Source organism: Ornithorhynchus anatinus, chromosome 7 (genome assembly GCF_004115215.2).
Source record: "Ornithorhynchus anatinus isolate Pmale09 chromosome 7, mOrnAna1.pri.v4, whole genome shotgun sequence".
NCBI lineage: Eukaryota > Metazoa > Chordata > Mammalia > Monotremata > Ornithorhynchidae > Ornithorhynchus > Ornithorhynchus anatinus.
In genome coordinates, this window is record NC_041734.1 from 55,427,018 (window position 1) to 55,442,380 (window position 15,363).

General features: G+C 42.6%; 1 protein-coding gene across 2 annotated transcripts in view; it reads left to right on the forward strand.

Annotated features, from left to right (window-relative positions):
• The window catches only part of DENND2C (DENN domain containing 2C), an 80,493-nt gene that overhangs the window by 37,340 nt on the left and 27,790 nt on the right, over positions 1–15,363 (forward strand). For both annotated transcript variants that reach the window (XM_029069547.2, XM_001507725.4), the window contains exons 2-5: positions 1,088–2,147; positions 2,713–2,861; positions 3,753–3,865; positions 4,896–5,066. In XM_029069547.2, the coding sequence (XP_028925380.1) occupies positions 1,315–2,147; positions 2,713–2,861; positions 3,753–3,865; positions 4,896–5,066 (1,266 nt within the window). In that variant the 5' untranslated portion in view covers positions 1,088–1,314. The remainder of the gene's footprint in view (positions 1–1,087; positions 2,148–2,712; positions 2,862–3,752; positions 3,866–4,895; positions 5,067–15,363) is intronic.

The following is a 15,363-nucleotide window of genomic DNA, read 5'->3' on the forward strand; positions in this document are numbered from 1 at the left end:
TCAACTTTTTATTTGACCATTCTAGTTGTAAATATTTTTATGTTTGTCTCTGCCATTAGAGTGTAAGCTCCTTGTGGTGGGGAATGTATCAGATCATTATTCTGTACTTTCCAAGTACCTAGTACAGTGCACCATATGAAGTGGGTGCACAATAAATGCAGTTAGGACTACTGCTATCGTCTTTTAAAACTGCACAAATCATTTCAGAAATTTTCATATATATAGTAGAAGGAAATGAAATATACCCTTGTTATTTTAAAGTGGCAAGTTGAAGCCTGCGAAGACTAAAGCTGAATATCTCATCATTATTGCTCTCCTCATTCTTTTGGGATTTCTTTGATTTGCCATATTAAATAACTGAGGCATCTTTACTCAGTGGAGCTCTGCAAGGTCGGACTTGGGTCCTACAGAATCCGAAACTTACTCCTTTTCGTATTACCTGCCCCAAACTGGATGAGGCAACAAATAATTTTAAAAATCGGTGTATGTTCAAGTCCCCACATTTTGTTTTGCATGTTATACTATGGTATTTATTAGTCATTCTCTATTTGCCAAAGCACTGATGTAGATAATAATAATGATAATGGTATTTTTTAAGTACTGACTATGGTCTAGACACTGTAGTAAGTGCTGGAGTGGATACAAGCAAATCAGGTTGGACACAGTTCATGGTAGACATCTCCCCTGACTTGTTCTCTTTATTCATTCCACTCCCAGCCCCACAATACTTATGTACTTATCTGAAATTTATTTATTTGTATTAATGTCTTTCTCACCCTCTAGCCTGTAAGCTCATTGTGGGTAGGGGATATGTCTGTTACTGTTGTAGCGTACCCTCCCAAGAGCTTAGTACAGTGCTCTGCACACAGTAAGTGCTCAATAAATATGACTGAATCAATGAAGAAGTGAAGTTGAGTCCCTTTCAGGGAGAGTCAGCTGTTGGGCCCAACCAAATCCCTTTGTCCTGGGGCTCACTTTATATAGGGGCCTTGCTGGATTGGAGAGGGCCCAAGTACATCTGGGATATAAATGAACAAATGGTAACCATTTGGGAGTATTAACCTATTCTTTCTTCTGTTTACAACAGAACTGATGTACAGCCTGCTCTTACAGTATTCTCAGAAAAACAGTCCATCAGAGCTGTGAGGTTTTTTTGGTTGAAAGCGAAGAGATTTCTAAACTGCAGGTGAAAGGACAAGAATAAGCTTCTTGGAATTGTAACTCTTCAGGAGACACGAAAACAGTATCGACGTGGTGCTTGCAATGGAGTCGCTGTAGAACCTCAGTCACTCGACAGCGCACTGAACAGGGATCATGGATGGTGGTTTCTCTCGGTCTTCCGTACAGACACTGTCAAGAAGCCATTGCAAGAATATCAAGCAAAAAATTTCTCAGTGGGAAGGAAGGACTAGTGGGGGATCTACCCCAGAGAAGCAGCAACTGAAAGACTTTGGCGTGAAATACAATTGTGATCAGGATGTCCTTCCTAAACCAAAACCTGATTCTAGGGAAGGGAACAAGAAATTAGATCTCATTCATTTACGTAGCCTCGGTTTGGAACTTAGGGAAGATATTAAAAACCAGGATCAAAATGAGGATGAAAATGAGAGCTATGGTTTTAGCAACACCATACATTTCCTTAAGAATGGGGTAGAAACCGATTTGGTTTGCTCTCAGGTCAAACAAAATGAAAATTGGGGAGATGATGTTTTAGATCCAGAGAAGACATTGCCTCCAGGAAACTTCTATACCTCACGAGTACTTTGGAAAAAAATAGAAGCACTTCCTCCAGATAAAGTCCTGGATTTGGCTTTCGACTTGAAAAGAAAAAGAGAAAATTGTGGTTCAACAGAGAAAGGACTGAATTTCAGTGTTCTGGAGAGTCAAAATGGAATTACCAAGAGCTTGGAAAATATTTACTCTGACCCTGAGGGACAGGAAGCTGGACCTTCTATAAACCCTCTGCCCAAACCTCGAAGGACATTCAGATATTTATCAGAAATTGATAGTGTGCCCTTTAAAGATAACTGTGGGAGGGAATATTGTGTTGAGCCACTGGAAAGAGCTCGTCCAGAACCACCTGTGCCATCGGTCCAGGGACCTGAACCAAGGAAGTATGGGGGGAAAATCAGAAGGAGATCCAAAAGGTTTGTTTATTGTTGACATTTACAGCTGGTGACCTATGCGATGTAGCCGATGCCCCTTCCTACCAACCTTCCTCCCTAGTCTCTTCCTCAGATTATAATCCTAATTTGAACCCAAGTGGACTGAACTGCTTGAGGAGAAAAATAATTGAACAGGAAAAGACTCAACCTAAGATGAAAGGAACCGTGTAAATGTTCGGGCTTTAGAGTCACAAAAAAGGGTTCTGTTCAACATCTCTAAAAGACTGGAGAAATTGGTTTGATAAATTCCAAAGCTTAGTTAATTATTGAGAGGTGCCAAATTTTTAGCATCCCTTTCATTATTATGTGAACTGTTCTCCAAGAGATGCTAAAATGACTGGCCAAAAGCCAAGACGTCTTTTCTCAGCATAGTCACAAAAAACAGCCTAGCCTCTCACTTTTTAGGTATTTACTCACTATTCTTACCCTTTAGCAGTAGCATCACCATCCAGGGCTTTTGGTTGCATTTCAATTTCTGTTCTTTTTTACACTGATTCTGAATGATTTCTTAAGAAGAATCGTTTGAAAGTGTTCCATCTTGCTCTAGGAAATCATTCGAGTTTGAAGACATCCAACACTTCAGAAATCGTCTGGCAATTACAAACACCCAAAAGATCCAAGAAGAACTTGGAGGAAATTCTGGAACAGCACTTTACTACACCCAGTCTGAGGATAACATCTATGAAGATATTATCTGTAGGTATCTGTTTGGTCTGGAGCCACCGCTTAGAACAGTGCTGCAGTGCTTAGAGCAGTGCTTGGTACATAGTAAGTGCATAACAAATACCATAATTATTATTATTATTATAAATATATAACAAACCTGATTCTTTCCCCACTGCAAGAGAGAAAACAGCCTGCAGAGGGATGTTTTGGAATTCCTGTGCCTATTTACCTTGGGATGGGAAGTTGTTTCCCTGACCCTGGGTTTTTGCGAACCCAGTCATACGAACCTTTGGCAAATCAGCTGAGGGAGGTCAGACATGGACTCAGCAATTCTGTGCTCTGCACATAGTAAGGGCTCAATAAATACCACTGATTGATTGCTGAGCATTGCTATGCTTGCCCAACTCCACTTAAGGAGTCTCCTGTGTCTATCTCAGGTGGGGAAAGGAAGTGTTGGAACCAGGGGATTAGTGGGAGAGAGGATGGCCTCCCGAGAGTGTCTTACAGCACCCTTGGGAGTTCAAGCAGGAGAATTGGGGTGTATTATTATTTGCTCAGTGAAGTCCTTAAGTGTAGGGTGGGGTTTTCTTCCACAACCAGTCACTCCTTGCCCTAGGGAAAAATCCAAATGACCAATGGGTAATTTACTTTTTCTTCAGTGGATGGTGTGACTGACTTAGTGGGCTGTCTGGATAGAAAGTGGGTGGTTGTAGGGTACTATCTTATGCCTATTGTTGAATCTGGCGCCTGGGTGTTTAATAGGATTGAGTGGGGTTACTAGGGTTATGAAGCCCATTTCCCTGTAGCAGATTACAAGTCTTGGAACCTGTCGGTTCACATTTCATTTCTCCTGTTAGCTGTACTGACCTTACTTTCACTAATTCTTTCTTTTTTTTTCATATTTCCTTGTTTGATTTCTAGATCCCACCAAAGAAAATCCATATGAAGATGTCAAAGCATCACCTTTACCTGTATGGAAAGCCCCCTCAATGTGGAAGCTGCCGCCCCCCAAAAATACCTTCAAGCCACCCAAGGTATAAGCAGCGTAGCCTGACTACTGAAATGAAACATTCAAGCCCTCTCTCTGTTCCCACAGGAAAGAGAAAATTAAATGGATCTAAAGCAATAATAATAATAATTAATAATGTTGGTATTTGTTAAGCGCTTACTATGGGCCGAGCACTGTTCTAAGCGCTGTGGTAGATACAAGATAATCAGGCTGTCCCACGTGAGGCGCTCGGTCGTAATCCCCACTTTACAGATGAGGGAACTGAGGCCCAGAGAAGTGAAGTGACTTGCCCAAAGTCACACAGCTGACAAGCGGCAGAGTTGGGATTAGAACCCATGACCTCTGACTCCCAAGCCCGGGCTCTTTCCGCTGAGCCACGCTGCTCCTCAAAGGAATACTTCCTTGCTTTTTTCTGGGGAATTGCCGGGGGGTGAGGACCCACCTAACAGTAAGAGAGCCAGAACTCACAACCAAGCTTAAACTACGCTCCCACCCTTCACAATTTAATCAAAGATGATAACACCCGGAATTACCAAAAGGCAGTAAAGTTCCAAAGTCATGCCGGGTGCCACTGAATACCAGCTTCCAACCACTAAACTGAAATGAAGTCTTCCTTGAGTTTGACGTGAATGTATCTGAACAAGTTATTTCTCTTTTCAAACTGGAACGAACAGGAAAAGGTGTAAATTGCAACAGGAAGTATTTAGGTTAGATGTTAAGAAAAACTTCCTGACCGCAAGCATTGGGAAAGGCTGAAATGTGCTTCCAAGTGGGGCTAATAGACATTTTTAAGGAATGAATGTTACTTTTCTGTTATGTCTTGAGGGAAGTGTCATATTGGAGTAAAAAAAAAAATCATCATTATTGATGGTATTTACTGAGCACTTAACTGTGTGCAGAGCACAGTACAATAGAGTTGACAGGCACATTCCCTGCCCACAGAAAATGAACTAGATGACTGTGGATTCCTTCCAGGTGTATAATTGTCCTCAGCTCTAGGATTGTAAATATAAGATTCAGGGAAACCATTTACTTATGATCGTCTTTTTCCCTAGCTTCCTCCTAAGCCTCCCTTCCTTCATCGCAAGACTATGGAACTGAAGAGCTCACAAGCTTATTTGCGTTCAAAGTTTTCAAAGGATACCACTTTGCCTGTTACTTTGACTGAATGGAAGCTCTTCCGAGCCGGAGAAGTAGCAAACAGGAAAAGAAAAAGTCTCCCAAGGGTAAGAACAATTCCAAAGTCTTCCTGTTTCTTTGATACCTCGGTATTGTTGTTCTACAGAAATGTGATACCAAATCTGAATAAGTTGGGGCTGAATATAAGGTTTGGAACGGGTCATCTCCTTGACTGCAACTCTAGCATAATTTATTCCTCACTTTAGGCAAGTGGATGAGTTGCTATTTGCAAGCCTGAGTAATGAAGTTATGAAGTTGAACCTTAGTCTGTTAGCCAACTAGCTTCAACATTAATGGCCTGTTCAAAGGGCGGTTAAAAGCCCAAATCGTACTCTCAGCCCAGCTTCAGTTTGGTCCCTTTCACTTTTACCCTTAAAAAAGATAAAATGAATGTATTTGTATCAGGAGATTCCCAGTGTTTACAATGCCAATGAAACTGAATGGGGCACAAAATTACACTTGCAGGAAAGAAAGTTAAATGTTCTAAAAAAAAAAAAAAAGTGAGTTTTGGGGGACAGTCACAACATGGTATGTTTTGAGGTAAAATTTATTTTCTAAATGGAGGGAGGATCAGGGAGCAGAGGCTTCCAGGAAGTGGAAAGAGCAAAGGACCTGGGTTCTAATTCTGGCTCCGCCACTTACCTGCTCTGTGTCCTTGGGTAAGTCACTCCACTTCTCTGTGCCTCAGTTTCATCATCTGCAAAATGGAGATTCCATGCCTGTTCTCCCTTCTACTTAGAATGTGAGTCCCATGTAGGATCCGATTATCTTGTCTACCCAGCGTTTAGTACAGTACTTTATCCATGCAAGTCACTTAACTTCTCTGTGCCTCAGTTCCCTCATCTGTAAAATGGGGATTAAGACTGTGAGCCCCACGTGGGACAACCTGATTCCCCTGTGTCTACCCCAGCGCTTAGAACAGTGCTCTGCACATAGTAAGGGCTTAACAAATACCAACATTATTATTATTATTATTACATAGTAAGTGCTTAACAAATACCACAGTTATGATGATGATGATGATGATTATTTAGACTAGAGCTGCTAAATTTGAGACACTGGAATTAGCTGACCCTGGAATTAGCCGAGGTTCGGCCTTAAATCCTGGCAGACTTTCTGTATTTAACAAGAAGGGAGTACTGGGAATGCCTTTGGGATAAAAAAAAAAAATTCTTACTTGTTAGACATGTTAAATAATGCTTTCATGCCATCCCCTATTAAATATTGTTGTCTATTATATATATACGTAAGATTTTACCATTTGTTATATGATGTAGTACAGCAAAATTGAGATCATTTTACTACTTGCCCTTTGCCTCGGTCATGTTTGGGCGAGTTTGGTTCAGTCATTTAATACATTGGCTTGTATTTCCCATTTTAACACTTAAAAAAAACCCCTTGCAGCTGCTTCATGGTTCAAAAGTCAATGAGTGGCTCCATTGGAATGATCCTGTTTCATAATTGTTTTAATTCTTCAGTTCTATTTCCTCCCACTCCCTTTTTTACAGAGAGAGGGTTAGGAACATAGGAACGTACGTAATTGGAAAAAAAGTGCTGAGGAGTTGTTGTGTCTCATTGAACACTTATTTATCCCTTCTCGTGTGCATGTTTAGAACCTTGTTAAATTGGGGCTTTTAAGAAGTGTTAGGACTACAGAGCAGTGTGCTGCTGGCCTGTGAGAGCCAGAAGGAGGCAACAAAATCAGGCTTCCCTCAGAGCTGGAAGGAAACCCGGGGAGGGCAGCTGGTCCAGCCACGTCTTCAGATAGAGAGGCCGATCAAGGACAGGTGGCTGTATGGCAATCCTAATTAAATTTTTCTGTGAAACATCATATTTTCTATGGTATTTGGTATCCGCTAAGTATGTGCCAGGCACTGTACTGAGCACTGGGGGAGATACAAGCTTTTAGTGAAAAAGCCAAACTGACATTTACTTTCTCTGTCCCTACACAGAGGAACTGAATCTACTTCATTCCATCTTCCTTTCACCCCCACCCTCAACTCTTCCTGTTTCCTCTTCTTCCTTTCCTTCTTATCAGCCTCTCCCTTTCTGACAGTCTTACCTACTGGTTGATTAAGCATGTGCCTTATTGCTGCTGCTACTGAAAGAATAGGTTTCCTGGTTGGATATTACCTCAGGGTCTCTTAGAATCCCAGAGCTGCAAGCAGTGTGGTGTAGTGGATAGAGCACAGGCATGGGAGTCAGAAGGACCTGGGTGCTGACTCTGCCACTTATCTGCTTTGTGAACTTGGGCAAGTCATTTCACTTCTCTGTGCCTTAGTTACCTCATCTGTAAAATGAGGGTTAAGATTATGAGCCCCATGTAGGAGAGGGCTGTGTCCAAGTTGATTATCATGTATCTATCCCAGCACTTAGAACAATGGCTGGCACATAGTGAGCATTTAACAAATGCCATGAAAATAAAAAAGATTATTGGGTCTATTTCTCTACCTTCAGTTTGAAGGAAATGTTTTTTCTTTGTTTTGTTTTTTGTCCTTTTTTTAAAGGTCTTGGAAAAGAGACTTAAAAATCTACTTTTGTGCTTTGTTACCCTATTTTAGAAGATTTTTCTCATGTTTGACTGAAATATATTCTGTTTTTATTTAAGGCTTTTTCTTCTTTTTTTAAAATTTTTGTGGTATTTGTCAAGTACTAACTATATGCCAGGCCCTATACTAAATGTTGGGGTAGTGACATGCTAATAAGGTTGGACAGAGTCCACATTCCACATGGGGCTCACAGTCTTAATCCCCATTTTACAGATAAGGTAACTGAGGCACAGAGAAGGTTTTTTTGTTTTGTTTTTTAACTTATTTGTTAAGTTCTCACTGTGTGTCCAACACTGTTCTAGGCTCTGGGATACAAGTTAATTAGGTTGGATACAGTCCATGTCCCTCAGGGACTCACAGTCTAGGAGGGAAAACAGGTGTTTCCATTTTACAATTGAGGAAACTGAGGCTCAGAGCAGTTAAGTGACTTGTCCAAGGTTATACAGAAAGTAGTTGGCAGATCCGGGATTAGAACCTGGGTCTTTCCAACTCCCAGGCCTTTGCTGTCCCCACTAGGCCATGCTGCCTAAGGTTCTTATTTGATCTTCTGTGGACAATAACTGGCTAACGTGCTCTTAAAAATCCTTCATATTTTTGAAAGTAGTTTTTTAAGCAACTGTACCCTTCTCTTTTCTAGGCTAGACCCCAATTTAATTCTGAGTAGAGGTCAGGATCTAGAATAGGAGGTATTCTTCTATAGTAGCATACATTCTTCAAAAGTGACCACAATTTGATAGTAAGAAGAGACCCCAAAATCCCAAAATGAGAATATTTCATTTTAGAAAAGGAAACTTAGAAAATGTTCAAACCATAGTTTAAATAAGCTCTAAGAGTGAACAAAGAAGCACAAAGGACTGGACACTTGGAGGCTTTAAAAAGCACAATCTCAGCAGCCCAGGCAAAATGTATGCTGCAGGACAGAAAAACAAGTTGCCCAAACAGAAACCCTGCATAGCTAATGGGCAGGTTTCAAGAAGTTGTTGGAGGGAAACATTTAAAAAATATAAAGCTCCTCCAAGTGAGAACAGGAAAGTCCATAAAGACTGGAAGGTAGGTCAGATGCCACCAAGAAATCAGATGGGCCAGAAATGAATTTGCAGAGTACATTGCAGGGGATACCAGACCTAAGAATAAAAAAAAATTCCACTATAACAGGAGTTCAGAGCTGACTAGGAATGAAGGTGGTTAAAGGTGCTCTTAAGGGGTGCAAAGGAGATAACAGAGAGGTTCAGGGTATCCTCTAGTTCAGCCTTTATAGAGGAGGAAGTTAGGAAGGTCCCCACACCCAAGTTACATTTTCTAGCATATGGGTCAGAGGAACTGAATCAAACTGAGGTGACCAGACAGGATATTTGGTGTAAACAGTTTACTAGGTACAAGCAATTTAGTTGGACCAGAAGCATCCCACAAGAGTTGTAAAGGAACCCAGTGGAAAAGGCAGAGTTTCTGGCAGGAGTGGGAACCAGCAGCTATGATACCAAGACACAGAGGTATCTTAATTGTCACTCCCATCTATGAAAAGGGTATTACAGACTGGAGAGTCTCCCTTCTATTCCAACCACATTTGCAGAATCAACAATTAAGTGTAGGATTAATGAGCACTTAAAAAACCACCTCCTGTTGGGATAAAGGCAATAGTGTTTCTGTAAAGGGAAATTGGGCCTCAATAAATCCCCTAAAGTTGTTTGAAGAGGTTAAACTGTATGTGGATAGAGCCAGGAGGGGAAATGGGGAGCAAGCAATAAGAGAATGGAATAGGGAACAAGAGAGAGAGGATCAATTAAGAATATTTATGGAGTGCCTGCTTTGGGCAGAATTAAGAGCTTGGGAAAGTACAGTAGAATGAGTAGACATCATCTCTTCCCTCAGAGAAGCGTAAGAAAGAAGGAATGAGAGAAGGGAAAGATGATTAGTGGGAAGAAGGGGGAAAGAAAGGGGAACAGGGAGAGAGGAAAAAGGAAGAGGGTGAACAAGTAGAAGAAAAGGGAGGGGGAGAGAAGGAATAATCAATCAATGGTATGTATTGAATACTGTGCTAAGCACTTAGGAGAGTACAATGCAATGGAATTGGCCGACACGTTCCCTGCCCCCAGAGAGTTTATAGGCTAGAGGTGGAGACAGAGATCAATATAAAGGAATTATGGCTATGTACATTGTGTGGTGGGGCTGAGGGTGGGGTGAATATCAAGGGCTTAAAGGGGACAGATCCAAGTGCATAGGTGATGCAGAAAGGAGAGGGAGAAGGGGAGAAAGGGAAAAGGAGATGTGACTTTAATAAGGCTTTGAAGGTGGGGAGAGTGTGGTGGAATAAGAGGCTCGTTATGGACAGGGAATGTGTCCGTTTATTGTTGTACTGTACTCTCCCAGGTACTCTGCACACAGTAAGCACTCAATAAATACGATTGAATGAATGAATAAATGAATGAAAACAAGAGGATGGAAAAGAGAGAAGGGGAGGTGATATACCCTCTGCTGCCATGCCATCATTGCCATTTTCAGTCCCACCATAATCAGTCACGCAGCAATGGTTTGGGCAGTGAGCCCAGGTTGGGCCAGCTAACCCAGAGTTATTGCCGCCCAGATGAGAGGGATGTGACAGTCCGGCAGAGTGGCCTCTTGGGGTTTGCAGGACTGCCACAGTGGTTTCAAAGGCAAGACACCTGTCTCAACCACAGAGCATCCAGAAGGCTGTCTGGGCAGGCTAAGGGGGGGACAAGCTCCAGCTTGCTCCGCCAGCTTCTGGGACAAGGCCCCTGGCCCTCCAGCAGAAGGCAAAAAATAGAACGGAAAGTTTAATAATTATGGTACTTGTTAAGCACTTACTATGTGCCAAGCACTGTTCTATGCACTGGGGTAGATACAAGTTAATCAGGTTGAATGCAGTCCCTGCTCCACATGGGATTCACACGCTTAATCCCCATTTTACAGAGGTAACTGAGGCCCAGAGAAGTGAAGTGACTTGCCCAAGGTCACCCTGCAGACATGTAGCAGAGCTAGGATTAGAACCCAAGTCCTTCTGACTCAGAGGCCTGGGCTCTATCCACTAAGCCAAGCTGCTTTGGGCTCCATTCTTGCCTCCCTCCCCACACCTGGCTCCAAGGGTTGGGGATGCCTACTGGTCCAGTCCACAAAGGCTATGGACTCCCTCACTTTGAAGAAGCCCGGCACACCGGTTGAAGAGAACCAATAGACATAACATATTTAGAGTTTCAAAAGACCTTTGATAAGCTCCCAGATCCAAGACTTGAAAAAAACGGAAAGATCACGAGATTGCCCGCATCACTACTCTCCCGGCCTCCATCACCGCATGCTTCAGAGAGATTTTTCCTGCAGCACCAGCGGAATTATAAATGCTGTGACTGTACTCTCTGAGGTTGTGCAACTGCCAGGGAATTGCCCCCCCTTACCTCATTTATCTTAGTACAAACTCAGTATATCTAAAGCGGATCTGCTTTCTCATATTTTCCCATAAACCAGTTCATAGAGCCACCACTTTCCCGGACCTGGAACCCCACGATGTCACTGTCATCCTTGATTCCTTGATGTCTTTCAACCAGCACATTCAATCCACTGTCAAGTCCTGCTGGTTTTTTGTACATAGCATCTCCCAGACCTATCCCTTGCCCTCCACCCTAATCCCTGGTACTATAGTCAGGGATTGTATCAACCTCCTTGCTGGTCTCCCTGCCTCCAGCCTCTCTCCCCTCCCCACGCTGCTGCATGGATCATATTAGTCAGTCGTATTTATTGAGAACTTATTGTGTGCAGAGCATTGTAGTAAGCCCTTGGGAGAGTACGCTGTAACAGACATACTCCCTGCCCACAATGAATTTACAGTCTAGATGGGGAGATACATTATTAATATATTACATATTGTATAATATTATTGATGTGCCGCTTGACCCACATCTCTCCTCTCTTCACAATCCTTCATCAGCTTTGTGTCTCCCTGCACAACAAACAAAAACTCCTCAAGTGTGGCTTCGAAGGTCGCCACCAACTTGCCCCACTTTTCATGTCTCCCTTCTTCACCCACAGTTCCTCACTTGCTCTCTTTGTTCTTCCCAAACTAACCTAACTATATCTTGCTCTTTTCTTTCCCGCCTCTGTTCTTTCACTCATGCTGTTACCCCTGCTTAGAACTCCCTCCTTCTACAAATCCAACAGACAACAGCTCTCTCCACATTCAAGGCCTACCACCTGCTCCAAAAAGACTTTTTTCTTGTATGGTATTTGTTAGGCCTTGACTCTGTGCCAGGGACTGTATTAAATGCTGGGGTAGGTTGGACTCTGTCCATGTTCCCCATGGGCCTTACAGTCGTAATCCTGATTTTCTAGATGACATAACCGAGGCCCAGAGAAGTTAAGTGACTTGCCCAAGGTCACAAATGAAACCAGTGGCAGAGTCAGAATTAGAATCCAGGCCCTTCTGACTCCTAAGACTGTGCTCTCTCCCCTAGGCCACCCTGGTTCCGGGTCATTCATATACTGTAGAGTGTATAAACCCATTAGCCATCTCTAGTACCTACAACTTCATTTATATCCATCCTCAACATTTTTGTACATATGTTTATTGTTTGCTTTGTGATATGTATTTTGACTATTCTATATCTAAATATGTTTATATATCATCTCCACATTACAGTGTAAGCTTCTGTGAGCAGCAAATGGGTCACTTGTTTTGTTTTGTTCTATTTTGCTTTGTTGTCTGTCTCCCCCATTTAGGCTGTGGCCCTTTGTCGGACAGGGATTGTCTCTATCTGTTGCCGAATTGTACATTCCAAGCGCTTACTACAGTGCTCTGCACATAGTAAGCGCTCAATAAATCCGATTGAATGAACAGATGAACTTTCCAACTGCTTGGTACAATGCACTGCACCAACTGGATGCAAATACTACTGCGACTAGACCTGCCAAACTAAAACTAGTAATAGTAGCAGTCCTATTGTTCAGTAAGTGTTTACTATGTGCAGAATACTGTATTAAGCACTTGCTCATTGTGGGAATGTGTTTGTTATATTGTTCTCTCCCAAGGGCTTAGTACAGTGCTCTGCACACAGTAAGCACTTAATAAATGTGATTGACTGACTACAGTACAGCAGAGTTGACAAACATGTTCCCTGCCCACAGCGAGCTTCCATTCTAGAAGGGAAGACAGACATTAAAACAAATACATAATTTATATATAATTTAAAGATATGTACATAAGTCCTGAGGGGTTGAGGGTGGAGCAAAAATCAAACGTCCAAAGGTCGCAGATCCAAGTGCATAGACGATGAAGAAGAGAGAAAGAATCAGAGAGAAGAGGGCTTAATCATGGAGGGCCTCTTGGAGGAGATTTGACCTTCACAGTACTTTGAAGGCAGGAAGAGTGGTGGTCTGGAGTATATATATGGCGAGAGGTGCTGCAGGGGAAGAATTCCAGGCTTGGGGGAGGATGTGGGAAAAGGATCAGCAGCAAGATAGATGAGGTGGGGGTATAGTGAATTAGCTGGTACTGGAGGAGTGAAATATGCATGCTGGGCTGTAGTAGGAGAACAGTGATGTCAGATAGAGTGGGGTGAGCTGATTGAGTGCTTTAAAGCCAACGGTAAGGAGTTTCTGTTTGATGCACAGGGGGATGAGCAGCCAGAGGAGATTCTTGAGCTATGGGGAAACTTGATCTGAACTTTTTTTAAAAAAAAATGATCCACGCAGCAGAATGAAGTATTGAGTGGAGTGTGGAGACACAGAAAGCAGCGAGGTCGAGGAGCAGATAGTAGTCAAGGTGGGATAGGATAAGTGCTTGGATCAGTATAATAGTTTGGATGGAGAGGAAAGGGCAGATTTTAGCAGTGTTCTGAAGATAGAACCAACAGGATTGGGTGACAGACTGAATATGTGGGTGGAGTGAGGGAGATGAGTCAAGGACAATGCCAAGGTTACAGTGAAGCCAAAGTTGGATAAAGTTTCAAAGAGAAGGGGGTGGTTCACAGTGTCGAAGGCGGCTGAGAGGTGGAGGAGGATTAGGATAGAGTAGAGTTATATGAAGCCTCATGGTGCAGGTGCTGTTCTCTTTCCTGCTGGGGTGGTGGAAGGCAGGACAGTCGATCAATGCTATTTATTGAGTGCTTATTGTATGCAGAGCCCTTGGGAAAGTACAGCATAACAATATAACAGACACATTCCCTGCCCACATCGAGGACAGGATGGGGTCTCCTCAATAGTTCGGAGGGGAGCCGGTGCCAGAGGCACCGTGGCTGGCTCACCGTTTACTCGACTGCCATGTGGGAGGCCAAGAGCTTCCAGAGAAGCAAGGCTGCAGTTATTAGATGGTTCATTTGGCTGCGGGGGAAGAGGGGCTGAAGAGGCTAAGCAGCAGCTTTTAGACCCAGCCTGGCGCACCCAGAATATTCTAGCACATACATGCCCTAGTGGATAAAGCAGGGGCCTGGGAGTCAGAAGGACGTGGGTTCTTGTCCTGGCTCCGCCACTTGCCTTCTGTGCGACCCAGAGCAAGTTGCTTCACTTCTCTGTGCCTCAGTTCCCTCATCTGTAAAACGGGGATTAAGACTGTGAGGCCTGTATGGGACAGGGACTATGTCCAGATCTTAGAACAGTGCCTGGCACATAGTAAGCGCATAACAAATACCACAATTATCATTACTAGTAGAAAATGCGTAGTTGGTTGCTCTCTCAGCCCACAGTAACCATACAGTTAAGACCATCGATTGATAGTACATAGTAACATTTACTAAATTCTGTAATTATCATTTTTGTAGTGGTAGGCTTTTCGTAACTGGGATATGTTAAATCAAGTAGGTGCTTATGGGAAATCTATCACTATCTGAATTTTATTTTTTTAGATAAAGAGAAAGAGAGAGAGTCAAACTTTCAGATCAGTAAGTGGGCAGGAGTAGGGACAGCCCTTTATTGTTTCTACAAGAGAATTTGTTTTCATTAAGTCCTCCTAGGATGTTCTACATTCAATCCCTGTTGCTGTTTTGGCCTTTCCTTGGGAAAAAACATATGAAGAAAAGCATTTTTGATTCACTTCCCCTGTGTTGACTAGATTCTTTCCTGGAAGGGAAACTGGCCTCACAGTTTGAGAATCACTGATCTAGTCCATATGCCCCCTCCCCGCCCTTCCTTTCTCTCTCTTGCTGCGGGGCCAATGTGAGATTATTTGCTAAAAGTATATTTCCAAGTTGTCTGAATTATTTTAAACATTTCAATCAACTGTTTTCTACCACTTCCAAAAGGAATCTATTCCTGGTAGGAAAGTAGGTTTGGGTTCTTCCTCCTCAGGTTTTCAAATAAATTTTAATTGCATTGGCTATTTAATTCCTACTTAAAATCACTGTATTAGACTGTAAACTCCTCCTCTAGACTGTAAACTCCTTTTGGGCAAGGAACACAACTCTCTTAAATCGTATTCTTCCAAGCACACAGTAAATGCTCAGTAAATACCATCTATGGATTGAATATTTTCTCCTCGCTCCCTATTGTTGAATATGTTGTCCCTATCAAGGGCCAAACTCCTCTTAGTCTAACCTGGGCCCTGAAGATTTGGTGGGCAGGAAGGCATTTTTTGTGAGGGTCCTTTTCGGCAAAGAACTGTTGGTGGGTTCCAACAGCATAAAATATGGTCCAAAAGATCAGAGCTTAAATCAGAACCTCCGCCCCCTCCTTTTCCATTTATCTTTTCCTAATTATTTTTAAGTGTTAGTCTTGTCCTGCCCAGTCCTTTGTTGTTGACATTTGACATTTATTAAGCAGCTACTCTGTCCTTATCACTTCCTTATTCTTTTCATCT